The sequence below is a fragment of the Lagopus leucura genome, unplaced genomic scaffold, assembly GCF_019238085.1.
Source record: "Lagopus leucura isolate 7727_CA_CO unplaced genomic scaffold, USGS_WTPT01 Super-Scaffold_100027, whole genome shotgun sequence".
Lineage (NCBI taxonomy): Eukaryota > Metazoa > Chordata > Aves > Galliformes > Phasianidae > Lagopus > Lagopus leucura.
Genome location: NW_024962278.1, coordinates 6,317,663 through 6,341,400, shown reverse-complemented (window position 1 = coordinate 6,341,400; position 23,738 = coordinate 6,317,663). Strand labels below are relative to the sequence as shown.

Genomic DNA, 23,738 nt, shown 5'->3' with positions numbered 1-23,738 from the left:
CCCCCCCGCTCTCCTGCAGCCCCCCAGGACGCACCCCGCGGGCGGTGCAGCTCAGAACCTCCCGGCGCAGCGCTGCCCCACGCGCGGTCGCAGCTCTGCGGGTCCCCCCGGCGGGGCGGCGCGGTGCCGTCCCCCCCCTTTCGCCGCCCCCCCGGGCTCCCGCAGCCGGCGGGCGGGGGCTGCTGCCGGCTCCGCCCCGCCGGCCGCCCGGCTCCTCGCCGCCGCGCCTGCTGCATGCTCGGTGCCGCCTCAGCCCCAGCCGGAGGTGGAAGATGGCGGAGCCGGGGCCGGACTGCGGAACCCTGCTCGACGAGGCGCTCTCCTCCTTCGTCTTCAACTACCTCGCTGACAGCCAGGTGGGGAGGGCGGCGGTGCGGTGCAGTGCGGGAGGAGCCGACGCGGAGCCCCGCGGAGCGGCGCGAGCCCCAAGGGGAACCCGCGGCTGCACCGCCGGCTGCGCGGAAGCGATTTTAGGGGAGGGGGTCTGCGGGGCAGCGCCGCACCGCGCCGCAGCGGCTCCGGCCCCCGCTTTCAGCACCACTCGCACGTGGACTCCCGGCCCCCCCTCCCCGTGCGCGTGGGGCGAACGGGGAGCCGGCGCTGCAGCCCCTCCGGCCGCGGGAGAGGAGCGGCGGGGAACGCCGGGGGGGCGGCGGGGGGCTGCGCGGTGGGGGCGATAAGAGCCGGGCTGCGGGATGAGTCATGCCGAGCGTCAGTTGCACGCATACGGGCTGGGATCTGGGGATGGGGAGGCTGGAAGAAGGGGCTTCGTGCTGCGAACCGGCTGCTCCAAAATCTGGATCGGCTCCCTCCTGCACGGAGCCGGGTATTAAAATCAGATTAAGGCTCCTTGGCAGCTCCCGCACAATCACGAGAGCGAGCTGTGCTCGCTATAGGGCTCGCATGCTTTTCCATTTTGGGGGCTGGAAGAGAGGCACTATACGATAATCCGGGCGGCAGCGAGAGCCGTGGCCGATCTGGAGCACCTCAGCGCATTTCACAGCCGGATTGCTGAGGCCGGTGCAAGTGGGAAGAGTTTTCTATAGTTATATATCATCCCTCCAGCCCTTCACTTTCATAACCCCAGATTACAAAATAGCTTCGATTGTGAAGTGAGCAGATTCATCCCAACCCATGCTCTCTTACCAGTTAGCTTTGGGATTGCACACAGCAGGAATATGTCGGGTGTGTGTGTGTGTGTGCGCGTGGGGGGAGAACGGGACACACGGGGACTAATCCTGCTGTTTGGGTTCCAAACAAACAAGCTCTCAGGACTTGGTAAATCAGATTTGCCCCTGGTGTGTGTGCCAGACAGAACCAGGCAGGTCTTGCCACCAGCTAGATGGATGTGGTCCCAGTGCCTGCCCCGCATGCTCCTGCCTGGCACGGGACGCGGGCGCTTTGCTGGGGGCAGAGCAGCGGGTGGCAGCTCCGGCTCTTAACGAAGAGCTGATGACAGGCTGCTTACAGCAGAAGGGTCAGGGAGGGTGAGAGGTGGGCCGAGGAGGTTTTGTAAGCAGTTCGCTTTCTCTAATTCGGATTGATTTATCATTGTTGGGGGGAATGCTTGGCTGAAGGAAGGAGGCAGGTTTGGGGGTTGTCGTCCCCCAAAGTGCTGCTGCGGCTCCCAGCAGCACAGCTGCTCTCAAGGCAGGTGAAAGTTCCTGGCTCTGCTTCCCAGCAGTGCGCTGTGTGCTCTCAGTGGCTTTAGCTCTGAGCACAGAGCTCGTGTAATTGCAGCACGCATCTGAAGGGCTGCTCCGTTTTGCTTTTCTGGTCAGCATTTGACGTCTCAATCTAGGAATCTTTTTTTTTTCCCAAAAAGGGACTGTTCAGGGAAAAAAGAAATCCTGATGATTGTCATCCTTCTCTGGTGCGAAACCACCATGTTGTGAGCATCCCCTGCAGAATTTGGGACCGTGAAATGGCCTGTGATGAAATAAGACCATTTTTATGGCATCTCGTGAAATAAGACTGCTGCGCTTGTGCCCTCTTTTTCCCTCCCTCTCCTCTATGTGCATCGTGATGCTGGAGGGAGCGCCGTGCGTGCACATGGGGTCAGTGCTGGTCTGACGTCTGCCAGCCATATAATGTTACGGGTGGCAAACGGATCCGCACCGACTGCCGCAGGTCCGGGCAGCGACGTGCAGCCCGCGCTGGAACAGATATTGCATTTTCCCTCTGTGCCCTAAGTGCGTAGAAGGGTTAAAGCCTGGTGTGAAAACAGAAGGAAAGAAAGAGAGAGAGAAGAAAAAAAAATAAAAAATAAAGCCCCCCCCCGGGGATGATTTGCATACATTTGCTTAAGGAAGGACTAAGTTGTAAGTGTGTGCTGTTCGTGTACCTTCACCTCTGATGAAACTGCAGTGGCAGCTCCTGCTGCTGTCACATGCTTTCTCCAGAGCTGGAGCCAGAGGCGGGCCCCGCGCTCGCCGCTGACGTCCCTCCCCACTACTACTGTACAGCCCTGCTTACAACTGGGTGCTGGCTGCTCATTGAAGCCCGAAAGCTGCTTCTGCACAGTCCCCGGTGCTTGAGCATGGAATCAGATTATCCTAAGTGGCTACGATGTCAGGAGGCCATGAGATCATGAATATTACCCGTTTCCTCTGTGGAAATCTTGAGGAACTCTGACTCTTCCCCCGCTGCCTCTCCCCACTCCCTCCTTCGTAGTGGGTTTTGGGTGAGGAGTGGCTCAATGTTGGTGATCAGCGCTCTGTGACAGAGGAACCCTCGGGAGATGCACAGTGAAGGTTTAGCATGGGTATTTGCATCCGGCCCTTCATTATATAGGCTTGTGCTGAGGTTGCCTGCGAACCTCTATTTACATATTGAGGACAGCGATGATTCACCTGCAGCCTGCATTGCTACAGAGAAAAAAATCAGGGTTTCTCACTCCATACAGGCCTTTCTCCTGCTGTCCCCTTTCCTTTCTAACAGCAACGAAAAAGTGATTTTGTTCTGCAGTAACTCAGAATGGGCCCATTTGATCCATTTTGTGCACCCCCGCTGCAGCAAGCAATGGAAGGTGGCAGCAGGTGCTGGAAAGTGGCATCCCTGTGGCTCTGCAGGGAGCATGGGCCTCAGCATTCCTGCAAAAAGCAGGAGCACTGTGCTTCTATGGCTTCAATTTGTTTAAAACCCCCCAGTGAAGTGCAGCAGTGAAAAACGGTAACAACAGGCTGCTGCTGGGAGGGATGCTAAAAGATCATGTGAGCTGCAATGCTATATTCCTCATTAACTTCTCAGCGTCCCAGTAACAGCTTAATCCATTGATGAGTGCAGGGAGAGCACAGAAGGCCTCGGCTGAGCATCAGGTGGATCAGTATTGCTGGTAATGAAACGAATGTGTGTCCCTAATTTCTGACAGTCCTTGCTGAGCAGGCCGATGTTGCGCTTTGTGCATGTGTTGAGCTCTGGGTAGTGGAGGCAGCCCCAAGCTCTGGCAAAGCTGCCCTTGCAGCTCAGGTCGTGCAGCCCATGCTGGTGATGCTCTCACCTTGCTGGGTGCTGCTGGGCTGTGGCACAGATGTGTGTGGATGAGGCCGTCAGCATTGGTTTGCTTACAAGGCAGGATGCCCACAGCTGTGTGCACTGCAGCTTCAGATATGGAGGAGATGGAGAGTGCAGCGGGAGCAGGGAGAGGAGGGCTGGTCCTCTGGAGGGCTGTGTTCAGCCTGACTGCTCTCAGTCCTGGCTTTGGGCCCCAGCAGGACCCTTCCCTCCACCTTCCTGCACATCCCTCCCTGCTCCCATGCTGTAATGGAAAGGCACCTCTCCAACAGGTGAATAATTAAGGTCTTAACCTTGTGCCTCTAGCAAAGGGTGCTTTGTGAAAGAGACTGATTTCTCTTCCACATTAACCTTTCCAATGTCAAAAGCCTCTTTGTAGTTACAAACTCTGCTTGCTCCCACACTTAAATGCTGTCAATTGAGAATGAAAAATGTCCTGGGGCCACGGGATGCCCTTCCTCCCCCAAGACCCCCTCTGCTGTGTGCAGGGCCAGGGACATGGGCACCTACGAAAACTGTGCTGCTCGGGGCTTTCCCTGAGGTGGGGCAAGGAGCCTGCATTTGTCAGAGGAATCCGCTTCGGCCCCCGCTTCACGGCTGAGCCCCGCTCCATGGCAACCCCTTGCAGGCTTTCATTTCTCGTGATGGCTTGGTGGAACGGAAGCGATTTAGCAGAGGAGGAATTTTGCACGCTGCCTGCATGGAGAGACGGGCTGGGGCATCCCTCACCTGCACCCCAAGAGCGGGTGAACGCAGGCAAGGGGATGCCCTGCTGCTTGCACCATGTGCAAGGGGATGCGGGTGCTGATCGTGGTTGTCACAAGCCAAAGACTAAAGGTTGAAGTTAATGGCGCAGATGGTCAGGTGGGGTGAGCTGACCTACTTTGGAGGCAGCCACACTGCTGTGCCACCCAGGTAATGGTCTGGCCGATGTGTTCTCCTTCACTTATCACTCAGCAGTTCTGCTCTTCAGCACTTTTCCTGAGTTCCGGCCATGGAATCGCACTAATTATTATTTATTTATTGGCTTTTTTTTATATATGCGTGTAATGGGAGCTTCCAAGAAACGCCACAGACTTTGCATGGATCTGGCAGTGCTTGCAATGCCAGCAGAGCTGTCCTCATGTGGCTCTGTGACAAAGGCAGCGTGCAGCTCTGAGCTGCAGATTGTTGCATTGAACGTGATTATGGCAGAACTAAGAAAAGGAAAAATAAAAGCTAGAAAGCTCTGCTTTGGCCATGTAAGAGCTGAAAAGCCCCAGTGGTTCCCAATGCAGTGTCTTGTGTATTGGCTGGTGGGGATGCGAGACTGGCAGCTCAGCGGCTGTATGCAAAGCCCGCAGTAGCCAGACTTAACCTTTGATCACTCCTGGCTCCTGGGCAGATGTCTGGGGCTTAGGGAAAATGCTTTGCTTATCTCACTTCCCGCTGTCCTGAGACAAAGCCGCAGGCACTGGGTGCTGGGCACCTCCCCAGTGCCCTGTGCCTGGACAGAGCAGCTCTGCAGGTAGGATGCTGCTGTGCACAGAGCGCCATGGGAGCGCTACAAAGACCTGGCTGAAGTGGCACAGAGCTTCCTACATCCCCTCCTTCTGCAGCTGTCAGCTGGTGAGGGGCCGCACAGCGCTTCCCCTCCAGCAGAGACCAGAGGACAGTCCCTGGGCTGAGGGCTGCGGTGGGAAAGACAGCGGTGGCCTCGAGGGCTGATGTGACACTTCTGTGTTCCCATGGCGCGCAGCGGCACATGCTTGACAGGGATGTTTTTGTGCTGAGGTGGCTGAGGATGAAACGAGTGCCTGGAGCTCTTGCAGTGAATACGATTGCAGAGCAGTGGTATCTTTACTGCGATGCATTTTCTAAATTCTTCCTCTGTGCTGCTTCTGCGCCGTGAGCTGGCCGCCTGCAGCGACAGGGCTGAGGCAGCCCCTTCTGCTGAGCCAGCGCTGCTCGGCAGGCACCTCTGTTCCCGGTTTGCAGAAAGTTCCTTGCTGCTGTCGCTTTGCTTCCTGACCATTGTTCAGGAGGGCTGTGTGAGCACGCGGGGCCCAGGCAGATGGGGTGAGGGTGGGAGGTGTCATCCTTCCCCCCCCCCCCTTCCTCCCTCCCTCCCCCTCACCGGCCAAAATCTGCTTCCCCCACCCAGTCCCTGAGGAGTCCTCATTTCCTAATTTTTGCGCACATCAAGAGCGAGGAAATCCTGTGGCAGGGGGAGATGGAGGGGAGAGAACAGAGCATTCTGGCACGGGGTGGGAGGGAGGTCTGAGGCAGCTGCACAGTGTGTGCTGGGGAGTGGGGGGCACAGCCAGCGGGGAGCCTGGCTGCCACGCAGCACGTTTCTTCTGCCCGGATGGGGCTTTGTGTTTCACCTCCTGCAAGTGACAGCTGGGGATCTGGCCGTCCTGTGGCATCCCCACAGCTAGAGCAGCACTTGAGCACACTCAGGATGCAGGGAGTAGTGCAGAGCACAGGCAGCATGCTCAGTGGTGCTCAGCCTGCAGCCTGCTTGCTGAGTTCACTTTGCTTTTAGCCCAGCTATGTCGGTGGGAGCAAGGTATGTTGTTTCTTCTCAAGAAAATGCAAGTGTGGCTGTGAGGTGTGTCAGGAAGTGCTGCAGTAGGAGCCTGCTGTGACACCGTGTGTGCACAGGGGCCAAGTCAGGGCAGGGAGCAGTCCTGGCTGCAGCTGCAGTGGTGATTAGATGCACACTTGGGTGACAGCAGCAAGCCACAGGTGTGAAGCATAACCCTCACATGACTGCCATGTGGGCAGTGGTTTCACCACCCCTGTGCACCAAACAGGATGCTGCTGCCGTGGTCCTGCTTCTCCTCACACGTTCTCCATGCAGAGCACATGCTCCTCTGTCCCTGTGCTATGATAAGGGTGAGTGCTGCAGGCCGCACGCAGAGAGCCCACCCGGGATCCCCATGGAGTGATTCTTTGCCTGACCTCAGCACTGGGTGCTGGAGGCAGAGCGAGACAGTGATTTGTGCAGGCACAGCTGGCTGTGCTCTTCCCTTCCTGCAGAGGTTGCCCACCTGGCATCCATGGTGAACTTTGTTCCAGGTGCAGTCCATGTGCCCTGCTTTACCAGGACTCTCACAACCTCAGTGCAAATGTTTGCGACTTTCATGGCCCTTCACTGGAAGCTAATTAAATTTTGCCTTGCTGCCAGCTCTCTTTAAACCGCAGTGCTTAGCTGCTTCTCTGCCTCATCCCTGCAGCCTGCCCAGGAGCGGTGTTCAGCTCATGGACACGGTCAGCACCGTGGGGCCAGCAGGATTTTAAACCCTCCCTGGAGCAGCGTGAGCCCCAGGGCTCTGCAGAGCTGGAGCTGAAGCTTTAAAGCAGCCAGCAGCACATATCCCTGTGAGTAAGCATGCACACAGATTGTCACGACCTAACCATGCTAATAATGAAAAGAAAAAATTGCAATTGCGTTTCATGAAGAGGAAGTTTCTCTGTATATTTGGTCCTCACCAAGAGACCAGCACATAATTTTTTGGGTTCTAAAACCTATTACTCAGATAACAGAACTCAGGCCTTATGAAAACTCCGTGGTTTTCTCAGTGTTAGAGCTGTTGTGTTTTTTTTTCTTTCTTTGCTGTCATGTCCTTTTTGGAAGGAACATGTATGTCTATACGTTTATTTTGAAAATGAAAGCGCTTGGTGCAAAGCCTCCTGCTGTGCGTGCTACCAAACAGCGCTGGCGTGGAGGCTGCCCTTCATGTGACTGCAGCACATGGACCCCAGGAGCCCCCACCCTTTGCCCCCATGGGTTGGAATGAGAAGCAGTGGGTGTGTGGGACACGCTCGTGCACGTGCGTCTCCTCCTCGCCCGGCAGAAGCTTTAGATTATGGAAGTCAATGCAAGAGGAAGGAAGCCAGCAGCCGAGAGGGGTGGGAGGTCGTGGGGAGCTGTTTGGGCAAGCACAGACAAGGAGGTCTGGAGCTGCTGGGTTTGTTTGCTGCTCCACCTGCAGTGCTCAGGGTGCCTCCTCTCTGCTGTTTGCTCCTCCTGTGCTGCCCAGGAGGATGGCTTCTTGCCCTTGGGGACCTGTTGCAGGACTGGGGCTGAGCAGCTGTGCTGGCATGGCGAGGTGCCACCTGGGGCATGGTGAAGTGCTGCATGCTGAGATGGTCAAGGATATGGCAAGGTGCTCTTCAGGACACAGTGAGGTGCCACTTGGTAACATGGCAGTCAGGGCCCTGTCCTGGGGCAGGGGGTTCCCCTCATCCCAGGCACTTCCCCCATGTTGCTACTGGAGCCGTGTGTCCCTGTGCCGTGTGCCAGCCTGCCTGTCAATACTGGGGAGCACAGCCCCAAATCCGGCAGAAAGTGAAGGCAAGTCACAAGAGAGTGGAGACTGTTCCTGGCTCTGCTGCTCGCTTATGGCAGTCTAAGGTCCTTTTAAGTTTCCCTCTGTATTTATGTAACCCAAACTAACTCTTTTTGGAAACAGCCACTCTGTCTCATTTAGATACCTAAATATAGCTGCTGCTGTTGTGGGAGGATTAGCCTGAGAGCGCAGTGAGGGGCTGGGACCTTTGTGGAGGAGTGCTGGGGGGACCTCAGACCTCTCGCACTGACCTCCATGTTCCCTGGCCATGGCTCACAGCTTCACGGGCACTGCAGAGCTCATGAGGTGGGGGGGAAGCAGGCAGCCTGCTGGATCCAAGCAGCAGATTTTTCTCTAGATGTCTCTCTGCCTTTTGAGGTGGGAACCCATCTATGCCCAAACATGCTGTTTGTTTGCTTCCCCTGGAGGAAAGAGCCAGATTGAGAACCGCACAGAACAAAACTTACAGCTGCAGGCAAAACCTGCAGTCCTGTGCCGTGAAGGGGACTGGCACTAGGGGTGGTAACTCAGGCTGCTGGAGCAGAGCCACCAAACGAGAACATGGGGCTGGGCAGCAGGAAGGGAAGGGAAGAAGAGCAAAGGTCCTTCTGTCCTTAGGTGACTGGGGCACTGCACACATCAAAGCCCTGAGCTTGTTTAATGAAAGACGTGTGATCTGCTCCTTTGGAATGCCAAGCCAAAACACCTCTTAGAAGCCCATTTCCCCTTGTCAGGTCTGTCCTCATCGGGTCCTGCTGGTGGCCTTCCCTGTGCCTGGTGGCACCCAGGGTCTGACTGCGTGGCACATGGCAGAGTGGTCTGTCAGACATCGCCACTGGGACTTGAGAGGGCCACATGCAGGGATGGGATATGAGTGGTAGATGTGGCTTTGGGACCTGCTGCTGCATCTCGATTCACACAAGACTCCATCGCCCTCAGTGGTGGTGAACTCTTTGTCTACGTGCTGCACTGGGCCCTGATAACGTGAAGGTGAGATAGAGGAGGTAGAGGCTGCACATGCAGCATACAGCCAGGCAGAGGGCCCGGAGCGTCCCCAGGATCCCGGAGCTGCTTTGGCAGATGGCTGAAACCATCGTGCCCTGCTCTGAAGAATACAAATGTGTGGCAGATACGGTTACCCATCCCAGAGAGCAGTGTTAGCTTTCATCTAGATCGATATCCCTGCCTGCCCACGTCTGCTGGAGCACTCAGCTGGCAACTCAATGCCAGCCAGGAGCAGACACCCGCCAGGACTCGGCTGCCCGCTCCCGGTCCGTCTGTCCGTCTGTCGCAGTGTGCGGGCTGAGCCAGCGCCAACCACAGTGCTGCCGCTGTGCTGTCGGACTCCATCATGTGTAAAATGTAATAAATAGGGCCATAAGCCTTTTACGAAGTCTATTTCCACTCTTGGATCTGGGATTTAATGCATGGCTGCTTAGCGAGGCTGAGGATTTCAGGGGTCACCAAGGCTAATTGCAGCGCTGCGCAGAAGGGCCGTGCTGCAGGGCCCTGTGCAGGCAGGAGGCAGTGGTGGGACCTGGTGGGGGGGATGCAGCTCCCACCCTCCCTGTCTCTGCTCCAGGGCCTGGAATGCGGCCACCGTACACAGCGACTTGGCCAGGGACCCCTGAGAAGTGCTGGCATCGCTTTTGGATTGGGGAGTGTGGCAGCTGGGCCCAGCACCAGCAGCTCTTGTATCTGGAGGGCTGCACGTTGCCCATGCAGGCTCCAGTACCAGGTTGCGCAGGCTGGGCTGTGGCGTGCTCTGAGGCGGTGCCATCGGGAGTTGTCCCTGCAGCCACCAGCACTGACAAAGCCGCTGTGGGGCACAGCACCAGCTAGGTGCTGCAGGCACGGTCAGGATGGGGCTAGTTGTCAGGGAGGGAGTGGTGGCATGGGGACAGCCACAGCCAGCATGAGGGGGACCCAGATGCCTGGAGGCTCTTGGGCTGGTGAGCCTGTGCTGCAGATGGAGGATGCCAGCTCCGCTCGGTTACTTTCCTGTTGATCCCGTCATCTCCATCTTGCACTGAGTGCTGAAGTTGCCATGGAAACCGGCGCGGCGGCAGCAGCATGGCCTGCAGCTCCCGTGTGGGATCCTGTAGCTGGCCCACGCCTGCAGCCATGGCAGGTGGCAGGCTGGCCGCTGGGTGCTGGCCATCACTGCCTGTCCGTGTGCTTCCAGGGCTCTGCTGTGCTGCTGGGCTCTGCCGCGCAGCATCGCTTCCCTGGAGTTGTGGCAGGACCAGTTCCATCACTCCTGGGGGAGAGCCTTGCAGAACGCAAGAAGAAAACCAGCAAAACCCCTACAATATCACTATTAGTAGCACCTTTGTACGAAGTTATCTTTAGCAGTGCTGTTCCACCTCCGTTCACAGCAGTGATTGCACAGCCCCAACTCCTCCCTGTTGCCCCATGGCTCAGAGCAGTGCAGGGCCCAGGCTGGGCTCACCCTGCCGCCAGGCCCTGCGCTGCGGCTGCTCCCCAGTGGTTCGTGGGAGACTGCCTGCATAGCCCTCCTTGCAGTGGGAAATGGAGCAGGATTCTTTTCCAGGGTTTGTTTCTCTCTGGTGGCCCCAGCTGTGAACTCTGCTTGCCTTTGCCTCTCCTCCCACATCGCCTAAAGGCTTCCTCCCTGGAGCATCCCCGCTGGGGGCCTGCAGCAATGCTGGGACCATGCGTGGTGAGCGGAGGAGGCAGTGCTGCAGCTTGACCGTCTGGGCTGGAGCAGACATTTTCCACTCGTATTTCAGGGCGTGCTCTCATTGCTTTCAAGCTCTGCTGCTGCCTTCGTCCACCTCCAAGCTCCCGCAGACCCTGGGAGGGTGCAGGGCTTTGATGGTCCTCTGGGCTGTGCCATTCAACCCAGTGCTTTGAGGCAGGATTGCACAGTGCCTGCAAGGGAAGAGCGGCTTTGTCCTGTTCTTGAACTCCGCAGCCACAGAGCTTCTCGGTTCCTGGACTAATCCGTTCCTGCTTTTAATGAGCTGCCTCATTTGAGTGCTTTTCCCCTAATAATCAACCCTCTGGGCTTGGGGGAGAGGCTGGAGATTTTTGACTGCTGACAGCCAGAGGCTGCAAAGTGCCTGCTCCCAGCTGAGTGGTGGGTCCCTTTGGCACAGCCCCTTCTTGTCGTTGCAGCCCTTGGCCACAGCCGTGGAGCTGGTCCTAGCAGGTGGAGGAAAGCATTGGGTTTTACTGTGTCCACCTACCAAAGTGCAGCTGGGGAGGAAGGAGAGGAGTGGTGGGCAGTTTGCACTGAGGAAGGCAACGCCTTAGAATTGGAACAAGCTGGGCCCACGGGATCTGCACTGCCTTGCTGCCCAGAAGGCAGGCTGCAGCTTTCCAGCCTTACCCACCAATGCACCACACTCAGGCTCTTCGTGCAGCCATACCAGCCAAACCCACACGCTCTTTATGGATGGGCATGCCTGTGCCGCAGGCTTGGCGGTGCACTGCCAAGCCTTAATTATGGGGTTTGAGCTCTCTGTGTGTGCTCAGGAGCTTGGGCAGCTGCTTCTGATAAATGGAAATCTCCCTCCTGCGGGCCTGTTCTGTGCAGGATGTGCACACAGTTTGCAGCTGTGGGCTCTTGGGAGCATCTGTCCAAAGGACATTGGTTCCACCTGGACCGTCATCCCATGGTGGCTGCCCCGACCAACCTGGAAGCTTGGGGTGACTGCTATAGGGAGAGGTCTCAGTGATGCCTTTGGCAATATAACGTTTCATGTCTGCCACAGCGCAGGCTGAGCCAGACCCTGTTTCAGGGCCATCGTTTCTAGGGTGGCAATGATGCAAGGCGAGAAGGTGCCTGGTGCCGAGGCTGCTTGGGCTGTTTCATTTATATTTAGCTGACCCACTTGCTGAGCGGGACACCAAGGGTTGGGGAATGGCTGACACTTCTGGGGCAGGATTTGTCCCCAGTGGGAGCAGCCTGAGTAGGAAATAAGGAAGCAACCTTTTGGTGGGAGCAGGAGCACCTGAGGTGTTTTCCCGAAAAGAGCTGCTTCTCATGTGCTGCTGCCCTTGCCAAGTGGAGGGGACATGGTGTTCCCATCCAGCAGCCTCCCTGGGGTCCCTTGGCTCTGAGCGCCGAGCTGGCGGGGCTGGCACACCTGGGGAAAGGCACATCCCCAAGGTGGGTCAAAGCAAAATGCTTGCTAAGGAAAAGGAAATTAATTATAGGAGCTTTGCTTCACTCCAAGCAACTGGAAAGGCCGATGTTTTTTTCTGTTGGCTGATAAACTAATTGTAAGGACAAAACCTCAACAAAAGCAGTGCTCTTAAATGCTTTCTTAATTAATAATTCTCAATAATTAGTTGACGTCAATGGCCAATAAACATTTCAAAGAAAGGAAGTTGCAGTTAAGTGCTTGATACTCTGTTCCTACAATCACCACGCTTGGGTTCTTGAAGCTTTGATGAATCCAACAATAAAACACAGGGAGGGCCAAGGCTGATGTTTGTGAAGGAAGAAAAATTAGCAGGAAAGCATTACGCCTGTGTTTAATGAGGAGGGCAGCTGAGAAGCCATGTGGCCTTGCTGCCTACCAGCGCAATGGCAGCATGCAGTGCATGGCACCGAGGGTGCAGCTGAGCTCCACCAAACCCTGGTGCCCCAGCTGTGCCCCCACAGCCTTTTCAGGCACTGGGGGCCACTTGCCTAGGGCAGCACAAGGGGGCAGAGCAGCCAGTGTCTGGGGAGTGCTGCTGCTGAGCATCCTGGATCCATGGATGGCACCGCCATGGATTCATCCTGTGGGCACTCGTTTTGTGCTGCTTCCTCCTCCTTCTCTTCCTCCTCCTCCGCCTCCACCTCCTTCTTCTCCTCCTCCTCGTCTTCTTCTTCCTTCTCCCCTCAGTGATCCATCCTTAGAGCAGCATCTCCCAGGGCCTGACAGCACAACTAGGTGCAATTTGTCAGGTGGGAGTCGGGGGCACCCTGCTGCATCTGATGTTGGGAAACCTGCTGCTTATCTCAGTGCCCCAGCACTAGCACAGTGCTGGGAGGGTTAACATCCTCCTCCTCCTCTCAGCTTCACAGACATCTTAAAGCAGCTGAGCTGGAGCACTGCAGTCTCCATTCCCGCTCCTTTTACAGTATATGCCAGCAGCTCCTGCTTCGCCCTGCTCCTTTCCTTCTTTGGTTGTCCCCGTGCTGGCTGCCCCATGCCACTCCCCCTGCGCACCCCGTGGGGCCGTGCCTGTGGCCATGGCCATGGCGAGGGGCTGCTCACAGCAGTACGGGGTGCGAGGTTTGCCGAGGTTTCTCCAGGACGGCGCTCGGTCCCTGCCAGCAGCCAAGATGGATGCCAGCCGGCTGTCGGGCACGGCAGCATGTGGGAGCTGCAGTCCCTTGGCAGGCGCTGGTGGCATCCTCCTGCGGGGACATGAGCCCTGTTCTGAGGTCCGGGAGTGGAAACTGAGGCACTGCTGGCACTGGGAGATCTTCAGGGGCAGAAAGAGATCCGAAAGCAGGCATCTCATGTGTGCACAAAGCCAGGGCTGCTCCAGAGGGTGGGTGGCAGCAGGAAGGGGACAGCCTGGGGACTGGCTTGCAGCCACCACGCTGGGACCCCAAGAGTCCTGGCGCGTTTGCTTGTGGCCATGGGAGAGCGGTTGGAGCATGTGCTGCTGATGGACAGGTGAATGGGTGGATGTGGCCATGCTGCAGCTGCACTCCCCTCCTTGTCCCCAGCAGTGGAGACAGCGGGCAGCTTCCGGAGCCTTTCATAGCAAACCTGCTCCAGGGGGCATGGTGCAGGGAACAGGGTGCACCTGTGCACTCATGGAGAATTGAGATGAAACGCACAGGTGGGAGCCCTGCACAGCTGGACCCAGGTGCTGCTGCCTGCACCACTCTCTTTCAGGGAGTCACCGGATGCGTCCCCATTCCTGCCTCTAGTGTGTCTCGGCTGATGCCAAGCTGAGTCTGCCTGCTGCCAGCTCTTATTTTAAGGCTGTGGTTTTCAGCTGCTTCTGGCTCTGTGTCATCAGCACATGGTGGCCTGCTACCCAAATACCAGTGACAGCACGCGGGTCTGTGCCCCATGAGCTGGGAGGAGTGGGGGAAAGGCGCTGGGGCAGGGCAGCAGCTCCCAGCTTGGCCCTCGCTTTGCTGCTCCAGCCATGATGCCCCATTTTTGGCTTCTTTGGGTTGCAGCAATCCTGTGCTCGGGATATTCCCTGGGCATGTGCAAGAGGAGAAGTCTGGGAAGGCACTGGAACGTTTCCTTGTGCTCCTGACCCTGTAAGCCATTCCCTGTCCTCTGGACTCACTTTCCAGTATCCACTCTCCCCCAAAAGATGGACTTTTTCCATCTGTAGAATCTGGCTGAGAAATGGAGCACTTAAACTGCGTCCTCACCCAAGTGGGGCATGCAGGGAGGATCTGATGGCTTTAGGTTCTCCTGCAGTCTTACAAAATGAACTGTGCTGTGAATTCATTAGAACATTGTAAGACTGAGCAAAGAGGGCCAAAGCATATCCCTGCTCCAGGTGGAACCTGAAGGCTTCTTCAGCTTCCCATGTGAGCTGTGTTCTTCATCCTTCCTGCCCCCATGTGGAAACATCCTGGGCTGTGAGTGCCCATGTCTGGGGCTTGGGCTGGGGTGCTTGGGAACTTGCAAGTGATCCTTGTCTCTGTCCTGTTCCTAACCCTGTTGTGGATGGTCAGGTGCTGGTGTTGTTCCCACCACGTGCCAGCCCACTGCAGCAGCCTCCGGGCCAAAGGAGGAATGAGGGTGTGGGGTGGGAAGCATGCAGTGACAGGGTGTGTGATGGGAGGTGTGTGACAGAAGGTGTGTGATGGGAGGGCTGGGTGAGTCCAGCAGCTTTCTGGTCCTGTAAGCACTTGCTCAGTCAACTGCTTTTGCTACTAATGCAGTGGGGTTGGATTCACCCCAGAATGTGCACTGCGGGGTGAAGAGGAGCGTGTTGGGTGCATAGGCTGTGGGACAGCGCTCACTATCCTTATGCTCCTCCATTCCCTTGCATGGGAAGCAGTCTTGAGCTTCTTGGTTGTGCTGTGGCCATTCTGCCACCACTGCTGCCCCAAGCTCATGGGGTGAAGGTGGGGAGACTGGAGCTGTGGAACTGCTTCCTCTGGCTATGTGCCCCTGGCCAGCTCTTTGGACATGGGGTAGGGGATGCAGCCGTGCCGGCAGTGCTGGCAGTGGTGCCCCAGGAGCAGGTGTCCCAGTGTGACCCGGTCGGCAGCACGGGATGCCTGGAGTTCCTGTCTTCCTTGGCCCCGTCTCAATGGGACTCAGCGCCAAGAGCAGAGGAGGAGGCTGCTGTGTGCAGCCGGCACTGCCTCGACCCAGCTGGGGCACATTTGCATTGTATCCCTAACTTTTTTTACCCATTTCTCCTCTTTCCTTGAGTATCCATCCCTCCCCAGCAGCACTCGATTTCCCATCAGTGGGCTGCATCCCTCAAGAGAATTTTGGCAAGGAGTCAAGAAGGATGCGAATCCCCAGCACATTTTGGGGCACATCTCCTTCCCTCTGGAAAGTAACAAAGCCTGGTGTGAGCTGAATGTTTGGCATGGATGTCTGCTCACCCATAGCCCCAGGCAGACAGTGATTGCACCAGAGTGAGTGCTGGCATCCCTGGCTGTGCTGGATCCATCCTTGGCTCGTGCTGGCTCCATCCCTGACTGTGCATGATCCATCCTTGGCTGCAGGCAGTGCAGATCTCTGCTCTCTGGGGCTGGGTCAGCGTTCTGCGCTGGTGTCCTGGGTATTGCTGCTGCTTTCCAGAGCACTTTGAGTCACAGAGGTATTTTTAAAAACCCAGAGCAGGCATCAGCATTGCTCCTGGGCTGGATCTGTACCCCGGCTGGGTCTGCTTGGCACAGCCTGAGCACACAGGGTCTCACCAGCCCCGTCCCTCTGCAGGACGTGTGCTGCTGCCATGCCTTGCCGAGCTCTGCACCGCCCGCCTGCTCCTACAGACAATGCGTTGTGACTGAGGCTCCTGCTGCAGCACTGCACCTGCTGCCCGCTGGGTCCTGCACAGCAGGGAGGGCTGGCAGCCAATGTACAACCTGTGCTGCACAGTGCATCCCTCCCAGCCAGGTCCGGCACTTCCATCCCACTGCCTGCACAGCCTCACACAGAAATATCCTCACTTTCCCTTGTGTGGCCCTACATGGCTGTGTCACGGACACCTGAGCTCAGTAGAATGCTGGAGTGTGCGCCCAGCAGTGCCACTGTCACTTTCATCTCATTGCAGCGCCAGCTGAGCTCTGGCAGTGGCAGGGCAGCCTCATGCAGCACCGTGGCTCCTCGCACCAAATCCAGCAGCAGGCACAGTAACAAATGAGCAGTCTATATTTAGACACAGCGTCTGGAGAAGCGTCACAGTGTTGCCAGCAGATTTTACTATTCAGTGCAGGCAGGTTTCCCCGCTCCTCCTGCTTGATGCTACCTTTGCAGAAAAGCTCAGCAAGGACATGCAGCAAGCTGGCAGAGCATCCCGACAGCCAGAGCACCGGTACCAGCACCTCAGGGCCTGGCACCACAAGGGATGTGCAGAGTGGAGCAGAGCATCCCACGGAGCCTGGGACAGGCACTGGCTTGAGGCCCTTTGGTTTTGGCAAAGGCCTGATTTTGTTGCATGGAAACGACTCCCTCGAGCTGGTGTGAGTGGCTGGGGGATTAGAGAGAATTTCCCAGCTGTAGCCAGGGCCTCACAGACTCATGAGGAGTTCCTGCAATCCTGAAATGCAAAGAGTGTTGTGCAAAGCAGGAAGGTCCCTGCGCAGAGCCAGGCTGCTCCAGATCGGCTGCCATCCCTGGCGGTGTGGGATTGGGGCTGGGATGGGTGGGATGAGGTTTGCATAATGGTGCATAGTGCTCACATCCTGAAATGGATTTTTCCTCCATTTTGCAATGCTGCAGAGGTTGTTGGGAGCTGCTGCTCTACCCACTCTGGGTGCTGGTCCCTCCTGAACTCTCTGCTCCCAGCTGCACATGCCAGTGCTGTAGCAGTGCCATGCCAGTGCCAGGTGAGCATGGACAACCTTTCCTCCAGTTGCCTGTGGTGCACTCTGCACCGGCAGCACTGGGACACATGAGGACACCTCAATGACTGTGAAACTCGCTGACAGCGCTGCTTCGCAGCTGCATCTCGCTGACTCCTGGCAGCACGTGGGAGATAAGAGCATGCCGAGCTGGGAGCTGGGAGCCCTATGCCTTTGCTCAAGGGACTGTTAACCCCCCTGGGAGCAGGGATGGAGACAGCTGCCTTCCCGAGGCCCAGCAGCCTTTGGGAAAGGAGGAGGAGCGGGAGACGAAGGCACCTAGCATTGCAGGGGTTTGAGGCTTTACACATGGAGTGTGCAGGGTGTGTGCGAGGGGCCCTGCTGGAGCTGCAGTGCTGTGCTCGCAGTAACATTGGAGATGAAGGCGGATGGGCATGGGGACAGCTGGACCAACTGCCGCTCAGCAGCTCCCAGTACCTGGAGCAGAGACAGCAGGGGGATGGATGGCCTCCTTTGGGCAGGAGATGGATCGGATAAAAGCGAGGCGTAGAGACAGTGGGGCCGGGTAACTGGAGCCGCTCACATGACTGAGGAGCACTGCCAGGTGTGGGGACCATTCAGAGTTTATGAAGGTGGCACATGGAGCAATCGCCTTAAGCCCTGCGAGCCTCGCCATGGAGATGCGCAGCAGGGGATGCTCAGCTCTGATGCTGGTCAGGGGGTCAGAAATGGGGAAGGGACCGCTTGGGAGCAGACACGGTGGTGAAAATGGTGGCACAGGACATGGAGTGGGACAAGGGGCAGGGAGAGCACCAGCAGTGATGGACTCACCCATGGCAAGCAGGGAGGAGGCGGAGGGCAGCTCTCAGCAGCCCCTAGAACAGCCCCAGCAGCTGCAGTGGGGAGCGGCCAGGCCCCACCCAAGTGTGCAGCTCCCTGCGCGCCCATCGGTGCCTCTTGGGCTGGGGTTTTGGGAAGGGGAGAGGTGTGGTCCCTTGCAGGGGGTAATTTTCAAGAGTGCGAAGCTTTGTGTTCGTGTGTGATCGCCTTCATTTGCATTTACTCCTAAATGAGCATTCTGCCCTCAGAGGGATTTTTCTATCTGCAGATCTCACAGTGCTTTCATTCTGAGGTGAGTCACTTTTTGGGGGAGAGAAGGTAGAGCCGACCCCCTTGCAGGAGCAGCCAGGCCAGCGGCACCAGCCCCAGCATCCTGCTACCCCTGCAGCTGCCGCTAGAACCCAGATGCCAGGCAGCTGATTGCTTGAGTGTGATTCCTGCCTGCTGCCATGGCACCGGCTCCGGTGCAGACATGGGCAAAGCAATGTGTTGTATTTGTTGGTGTGGCTGTGGGAAATCCCCATATGAAGCGTGCTGCACCAGGGAAAGTGCAGCTGGGTGGTGCTGGTGTGCCCACAGCCGGCCCAGAAGTGTTGACCATCACCCTGCAGAGCCACTTTCACAGCTGCCAGTCACGGGACACGTGTCCTGTAACAACCAGATCCCATTTTGCCTTCCCATGCCTCATTTTCCCCACTATAACCATTGGAACTATTCCAATATATCCAATATAACCCTGCTTCCTGCAGGGCAGCAAGCAGGAGCCGGCATGGGCAGTGCTGCCTGCAGCAGGAGGTGCTGGAGCCAGCCAGGAGGGCAGGGCATGGCTGGTGCTGCCACCCCCGCTGGGATATGGGCCCAGGCATGAAGGAGCAGGCCTGATGGGAGGTGTGGAGAGATTGGAATAGTTTTGCCTTTTCCACAGCAGTTTTCATCCTTGGACATCTTGCGAAAGCTTTGTTTTTCCATGTGGGAGCTGGGCACAGCGAGGCTCTCCTGAAGTGCAGAAGGAGCAGGGTGAACACAGTGCATTGCCTGGGCCCCTGTGTGCCCCAAGAGCACAGTGCCAGAGACTGGAATGGACTGTGCCATGCATGGAGACATAGCACTTACCATCCTTGGGGGTGGGAGGGCAAAGAGAAAGAGGGAAGGGGGGTCCTGGCTATGAGAATAGGAGCTTGCAGAGCATGCAGGTGTGCGTGCTGGGAAGGTACAGGCATTTTGGGGCCTGTGGAGAGGGCAAGAAGGGTAAAAAGGGTACTGTTCCCCTCCTCCTCTCCTTGCCCAGAGGGGATTCTGGTGACCAGCAGGAGATAAGGCTCTGCTGGGGGTCATCCTGGGTTGGTTTTGGTGCTGAATGCCCTGACCGCAGTGTCATACTCGTGCCCATGGCAGTGGCACGGTGTGGTCAGACCCGCTCGGAGCTCAGGCTAATGCGGAAAGATCCTCCTTGCGCCTTCTTAACCTGGGCTTGAACCTTCTCCATCTCATCTCCCACCTCGCCCTGATTTAGCACTAAGTCGGTGCTCTGCTTCCTCATGGTGCCAACGGCCCCATGCAGGTGCAGAAACTGCATTGCCAACCTGGAGGCAGGAGCATTGCCCATTGGCACAACAGCCAGGGAGTGCTCTCCAGCAGAGGAAGGGTGAGCTGATCCTGCAGGCAATAGTCGGCACATTATCCTGACTCACTCCTCAGATGGATGTGTAAGGGGCTGGCATTTAGGCTGGCTTCAGCCTCAGCTCTCACGTCACAGCCACAGTTCTGCTGACATGGAGGAGAATGTGGCCCAGATCCCCAAATCACAGCCCTCCAGCTGCAGGGCTAGGCTGCATGCCAAGCCAGGGCCTCCACGGAGGAGGAGATTTTTGGTGATCACAGTTCATCCCCCGCTGCCTTCCCATATTCTGTCAGTGCTCAGCATTAATATGGCAACCACACCAGCGTGCCACAACGGGAGAGCGCACTAATGTGCCATGGATGGAAAGCTTGTGGTCTCCAGGGCTGCACTTCTCAGGGACCTGGAGGTGACAGCGCCTGCGGGAAATGGCCCTGGTAGCACTCTGTGTTTGCTGGGTGCCTCTCCCTGTTGTTTCTCAGTGCACCCCAGGAGCCTCTGGGCTTCTCCATGTTACCTCTGCAGGTCCCTGAGCGAGGCCGATGGGTTCCAGTGCCACAGGCCAGAGCTGGTGTGGCTGGGGGAGGTTTATAAGTGTGTTGATAATACCTTCCAGCCCAGCAGCCACCCCGCCCGGCCCCTGCCCACAGCCGTCATGTGGCTGCCAGCACCCGGAGCGTGGCAAGAGGAAGGTCTGAAAATAATCGCCGGCTCATCCTGTCCTTTTGAAAGCCAGGAGTTGCCGCTGTGGGGAATTTTGGTGACAGCAGACTGGCTAACGGTCAGCTCCCCACTGAGTCAGGCGCAGGCCTCATCCCACAGCTCAGCCTGTGCTGGGGGGACCCCTGTGTTAGGGGCTCCCTGCCTGCTCCAATGCAACCGCTGCTCCCTGCCCCCCTGGGTACCGTCTGGGACAAGACCCAGGCCACCATGGCCGTGCCCAATGTGACTGCAACACAGAGCCCACACAGACAGCGGTGGGTGCAGCATTAGAATGCAGCTCCACAACCTGTGATGTAGGCACTATGCTGCTGCCCTTCTTCCTAAACTCGGCACACCTTTGTTTAAAATGTTCCAGTACACCTTTGTTTACTCAGGGCATTATCGCACTATCTCAGGCTCCTTTATTCTGGGTCCACGCTGTGACTCAAGGATAGTTTAATGCAATTTATTCCATCTTTACGCCATATCAAAGATATCCTGGCAAGTTCATGTTTATTGTTTGTAGTTAATGTTTAATATTTCCTATTACTCGCATCTTGTGGTTGATCTTAATTATACCCTTCTAATGTAAGACAAAAGTCAGTGAATGAGAACACTTTCATTGTGCTTTCGGCTATGGCTGTGCCTCAGACCTTAAGCAGCTCTGTGTGCTGCCTGCACTGCTTGGCTGTGCTGCTTGTCTGCACGGAGCTGTGCATGCAGTGGTGCATGCAGCTTTGCAGACTGCTCTGTGTGGAGCTGTGCATGGTGCTGTGCATGGAGCTGTGTGTGGAGCAGGGAACTGTGCGTGGACCTTACGTGGAGCTGTGCAGGGAGCTGTGCAAGGCTGGCACTGTGGCCAGGGCTGCCCCATGCTGCAGCAGCACAGACAAACAGTGGCTATTTCTGAGGAAGGAAGGCCCAGCCTGATGTTTGCTTTGTCCGAGTTTAAATGATAGTGCTGTTTTTCCTTCTGGCTGGGCTGAATCATTAAAACAAATCAGTACCAACTGAAAACAAAAGAGAGTGCAGAGGTCAAATTCTCCTAACCCCATGCCTGCGCAGAGCTGGGCAGCTAGCAGCTCTCTCTGCCCCTCTACCCCAAACGCAGCACTGCAGCAGGGCAGGCCCCAGTGCTGCAGCCCCACAGCTCTGCAGGAGGGGTGGCAGTGGCCCCAGATCTGCGGGGCCTATAAATAAGAGGGGGAAGCAGGCAGCAACACAACCTGACACTGCGCTGCTCCTTCGGTGACATTTTGTCAAATGCCAGTGGGGAGGGGGGCTGCTTATCTGCGGCACGCGCTCCGGTGACCTTCACAGCGCTGGCCAGGTGCCTCCTTGCTGTATTTACTCTTATTTATAGCTCTCTCCTCCACCATCCCGTGCCCCCCTCCTGGCACCGAGGGCAGCCACCCCTTGCCATGCTCTTATCAGGGAGCGGAGCGGGAGCCGATACAGCCCTGCGGTGACAGCTCTGGGACGGGCAGGCGCCGGCTGCAGGGGCACGCAGGGTATGGTCGGTGCCCACAGGGCAACAGGATGGTGCTGGTGGCACCAGTGCCGCTGCCCCCTCGCTCCCTTGCCCCAGCTGGAACAATCACACGGTGTCTGCCGCCCGCATGGCCATAATCCCCATTTCAAGCAGTCTGTAATTACGGATTTCCCTGATAAGCGTTTATGGCTCTCTCCAAGCTCCTGCCCAAGGTGTTTCTTTCCTTTTCAGAGCTCAGGGCACAGCATTCCCACCTGCAGCAGGGCTGTGGTGGCAGCTACCCGTGGGGCTCCGAATTTTCTCACCTTGCAGCCGGGATTCCATGGGCTAATTTGGAGCTGTGTCTCCCGTTTGTGTGTGGATGTGTGTTTATCCCTTAATGCCTTGAGCAGGCACTGAGTGGTGGGGATAGAGGGGCAGTGAGTCACAGCCCCGCTCCCTGTGAGAGCACAGCCTCCGGCTTCTTCCTTCACCCTCCCTGGGAAGCCCCCTCTTTCCTTCCTTTTTTTTGTTCATTAGACACAGAGAGCAGCTAAGTGGCATGTGAGTGACAAGCCGATTGCACAGCATCCTGGGGACATGTGTGGAAGTGGCGGTGCAGATCTGCCCTTCCAGCTTAACTGGGATTAAGCCATGGAGAGGCTGCCGTGCCCCATCCGCGCCGGCAGACTTCAGAGCCTTGTGCTCGTGCAGCACCGCTGAGCACAAGCACGGCATGCCTGCTGCGCCCGGAGCTGTGCTGCACAGCACTTGGCCACCACTTCAAGGGCCTGCAGGGAGGAGGCTGCAAGATAAGGGCCAGTGCTGCCTCAGTGCTGTCTCTGAGCTGCGGTCATGGACTTGCTGGTGCCATGCATGGGAGAACCCATTGCTCTCCAGGAGCCCTCAAGCCGGCCATGACCACACATACTGCTGGCTGGTTCAGCCCAAGGAGCCCAAGTTCACATTGAAAGAGAAAAAAAAAAACATTTCCCATCCTGTTAATCCAATATTTGAAATAGAGCTGGGCTCCTTTCTTAGCAGATAAAACCTCACAAACACCTGCACTGAAGTTAGTGCTGCTCCAAAGCAGGAGAAAAAGCTGCAAACCACCTGCCCGGGGACATGGCCCACCTGCTGTCCCCATGCCAGCATTAGTGCCTGGCTGAGCTCAGCAGGGTCTGCTCAGAGGTGACTCTGGCCAGCAGCTGCCCCAGCTTCCAGGCAGACCCCAGCTATGAGGAGACACGAGGTGGCTGTCCCCTGCCTCCCCACTGCCTCTGCTCAGGCAGTTGCTCTAGGCGAAGGCACAGAACAGGCTGGGAGAGTTCTTTGCTTTGAAAGAGGCTGCACTGTGCTTTCCTGGGAAAAGGCCTGGGCAGAGCCGTCACCACAGTGACCTCTGAATGTCCCTGGCAGCCTGTCCTTCGTGCTGTCGCTGCTCCTGGCTCAGATGTGGTACATGGGGACGCCAGGGACAATGAGTAGAGAGTACCTGGAGCCAAGGTATCTCCACAGCACAGCACAGGGCTAGTGGGCAGCTCTGCACAAACCCGCAAAGTGAGCACAAAGCCCCACTGTGTGGGTCCCTGCACATCTTCCAGGCAGGTCCTGAGACTCTGGCTCTGTGTCCCTGGACAGTGTAGGGCTGTGGCATGGGGACCTGCAGTTGTTCCTGCTGCAGGATGAGTTGGACATGGCAGAGCTCCCTGCAGCTTTGGCTGCAGCCATGCAGCAGTGAGCACAGGCCAGGTGTCCAGGCTGGAGGATGCCTCCAAATTTTCAAGCATGTCTCCATGGGTGTTTGCTGGCTGCACACCAAGAACCCATGGCTGATCTTCCTACAAACTCCCGAGTAAAATTAGAACAAAAGTTCACTCCTCTCCCAAGGCAGCAGGAAGTGGAAAGGATGGGAAAAGGGAAAGCTGGAACAGATGAGGTCCCATGCCCAGAGCAACCCTGCACCAGTACGCACTGGTACCACACTGGTACCTCACCAGCACCAGCTCATGCTCCCCACTTGTGCTCCTGACTCGACAAGACCCCTCCTGCTGGAAGCACATGGCCTGGCACAGGGCTGCCCTGCTGGTATGCGGGGCTTTGGGCCACTGCTCACCCATACGGGAGCTGGGAGTCCAGGAGCATCCACCGCGAATACTGCTGGGGTCACTGCAGCACAGGGCACCAAATGCCTGTCTCTGGGTGCCTGGCTCGGGCAGCTCCACGGCATTGGATTGCAGGAGTTTATTTTTACCCAGCCGTTGCCAA

General features: G+C 57.1%; 1 protein-coding gene across 2 annotated transcripts in view; it reads left to right on the top strand.

The window, feature by feature from the left end:
- Positions 1-213: 213 nt before the first annotated feature.
- The window catches only part of PPARGC1B (PPARG coactivator 1 beta), a 35,880-nt gene continuing 12,355 nt past the window's right edge, over positions 214-23,738 (top strand). For both annotated transcript variants that reach the window (XM_042880553.1, XM_042880552.1), the window contains exon 1: positions 214-356. In XM_042880553.1, the coding sequence (XP_042736487.1) occupies positions 273-356 (84 nt within the window). In that variant the 5' untranslated portion in view covers positions 214-272. The remainder of the gene's footprint in view (positions 357-23,738) is intronic.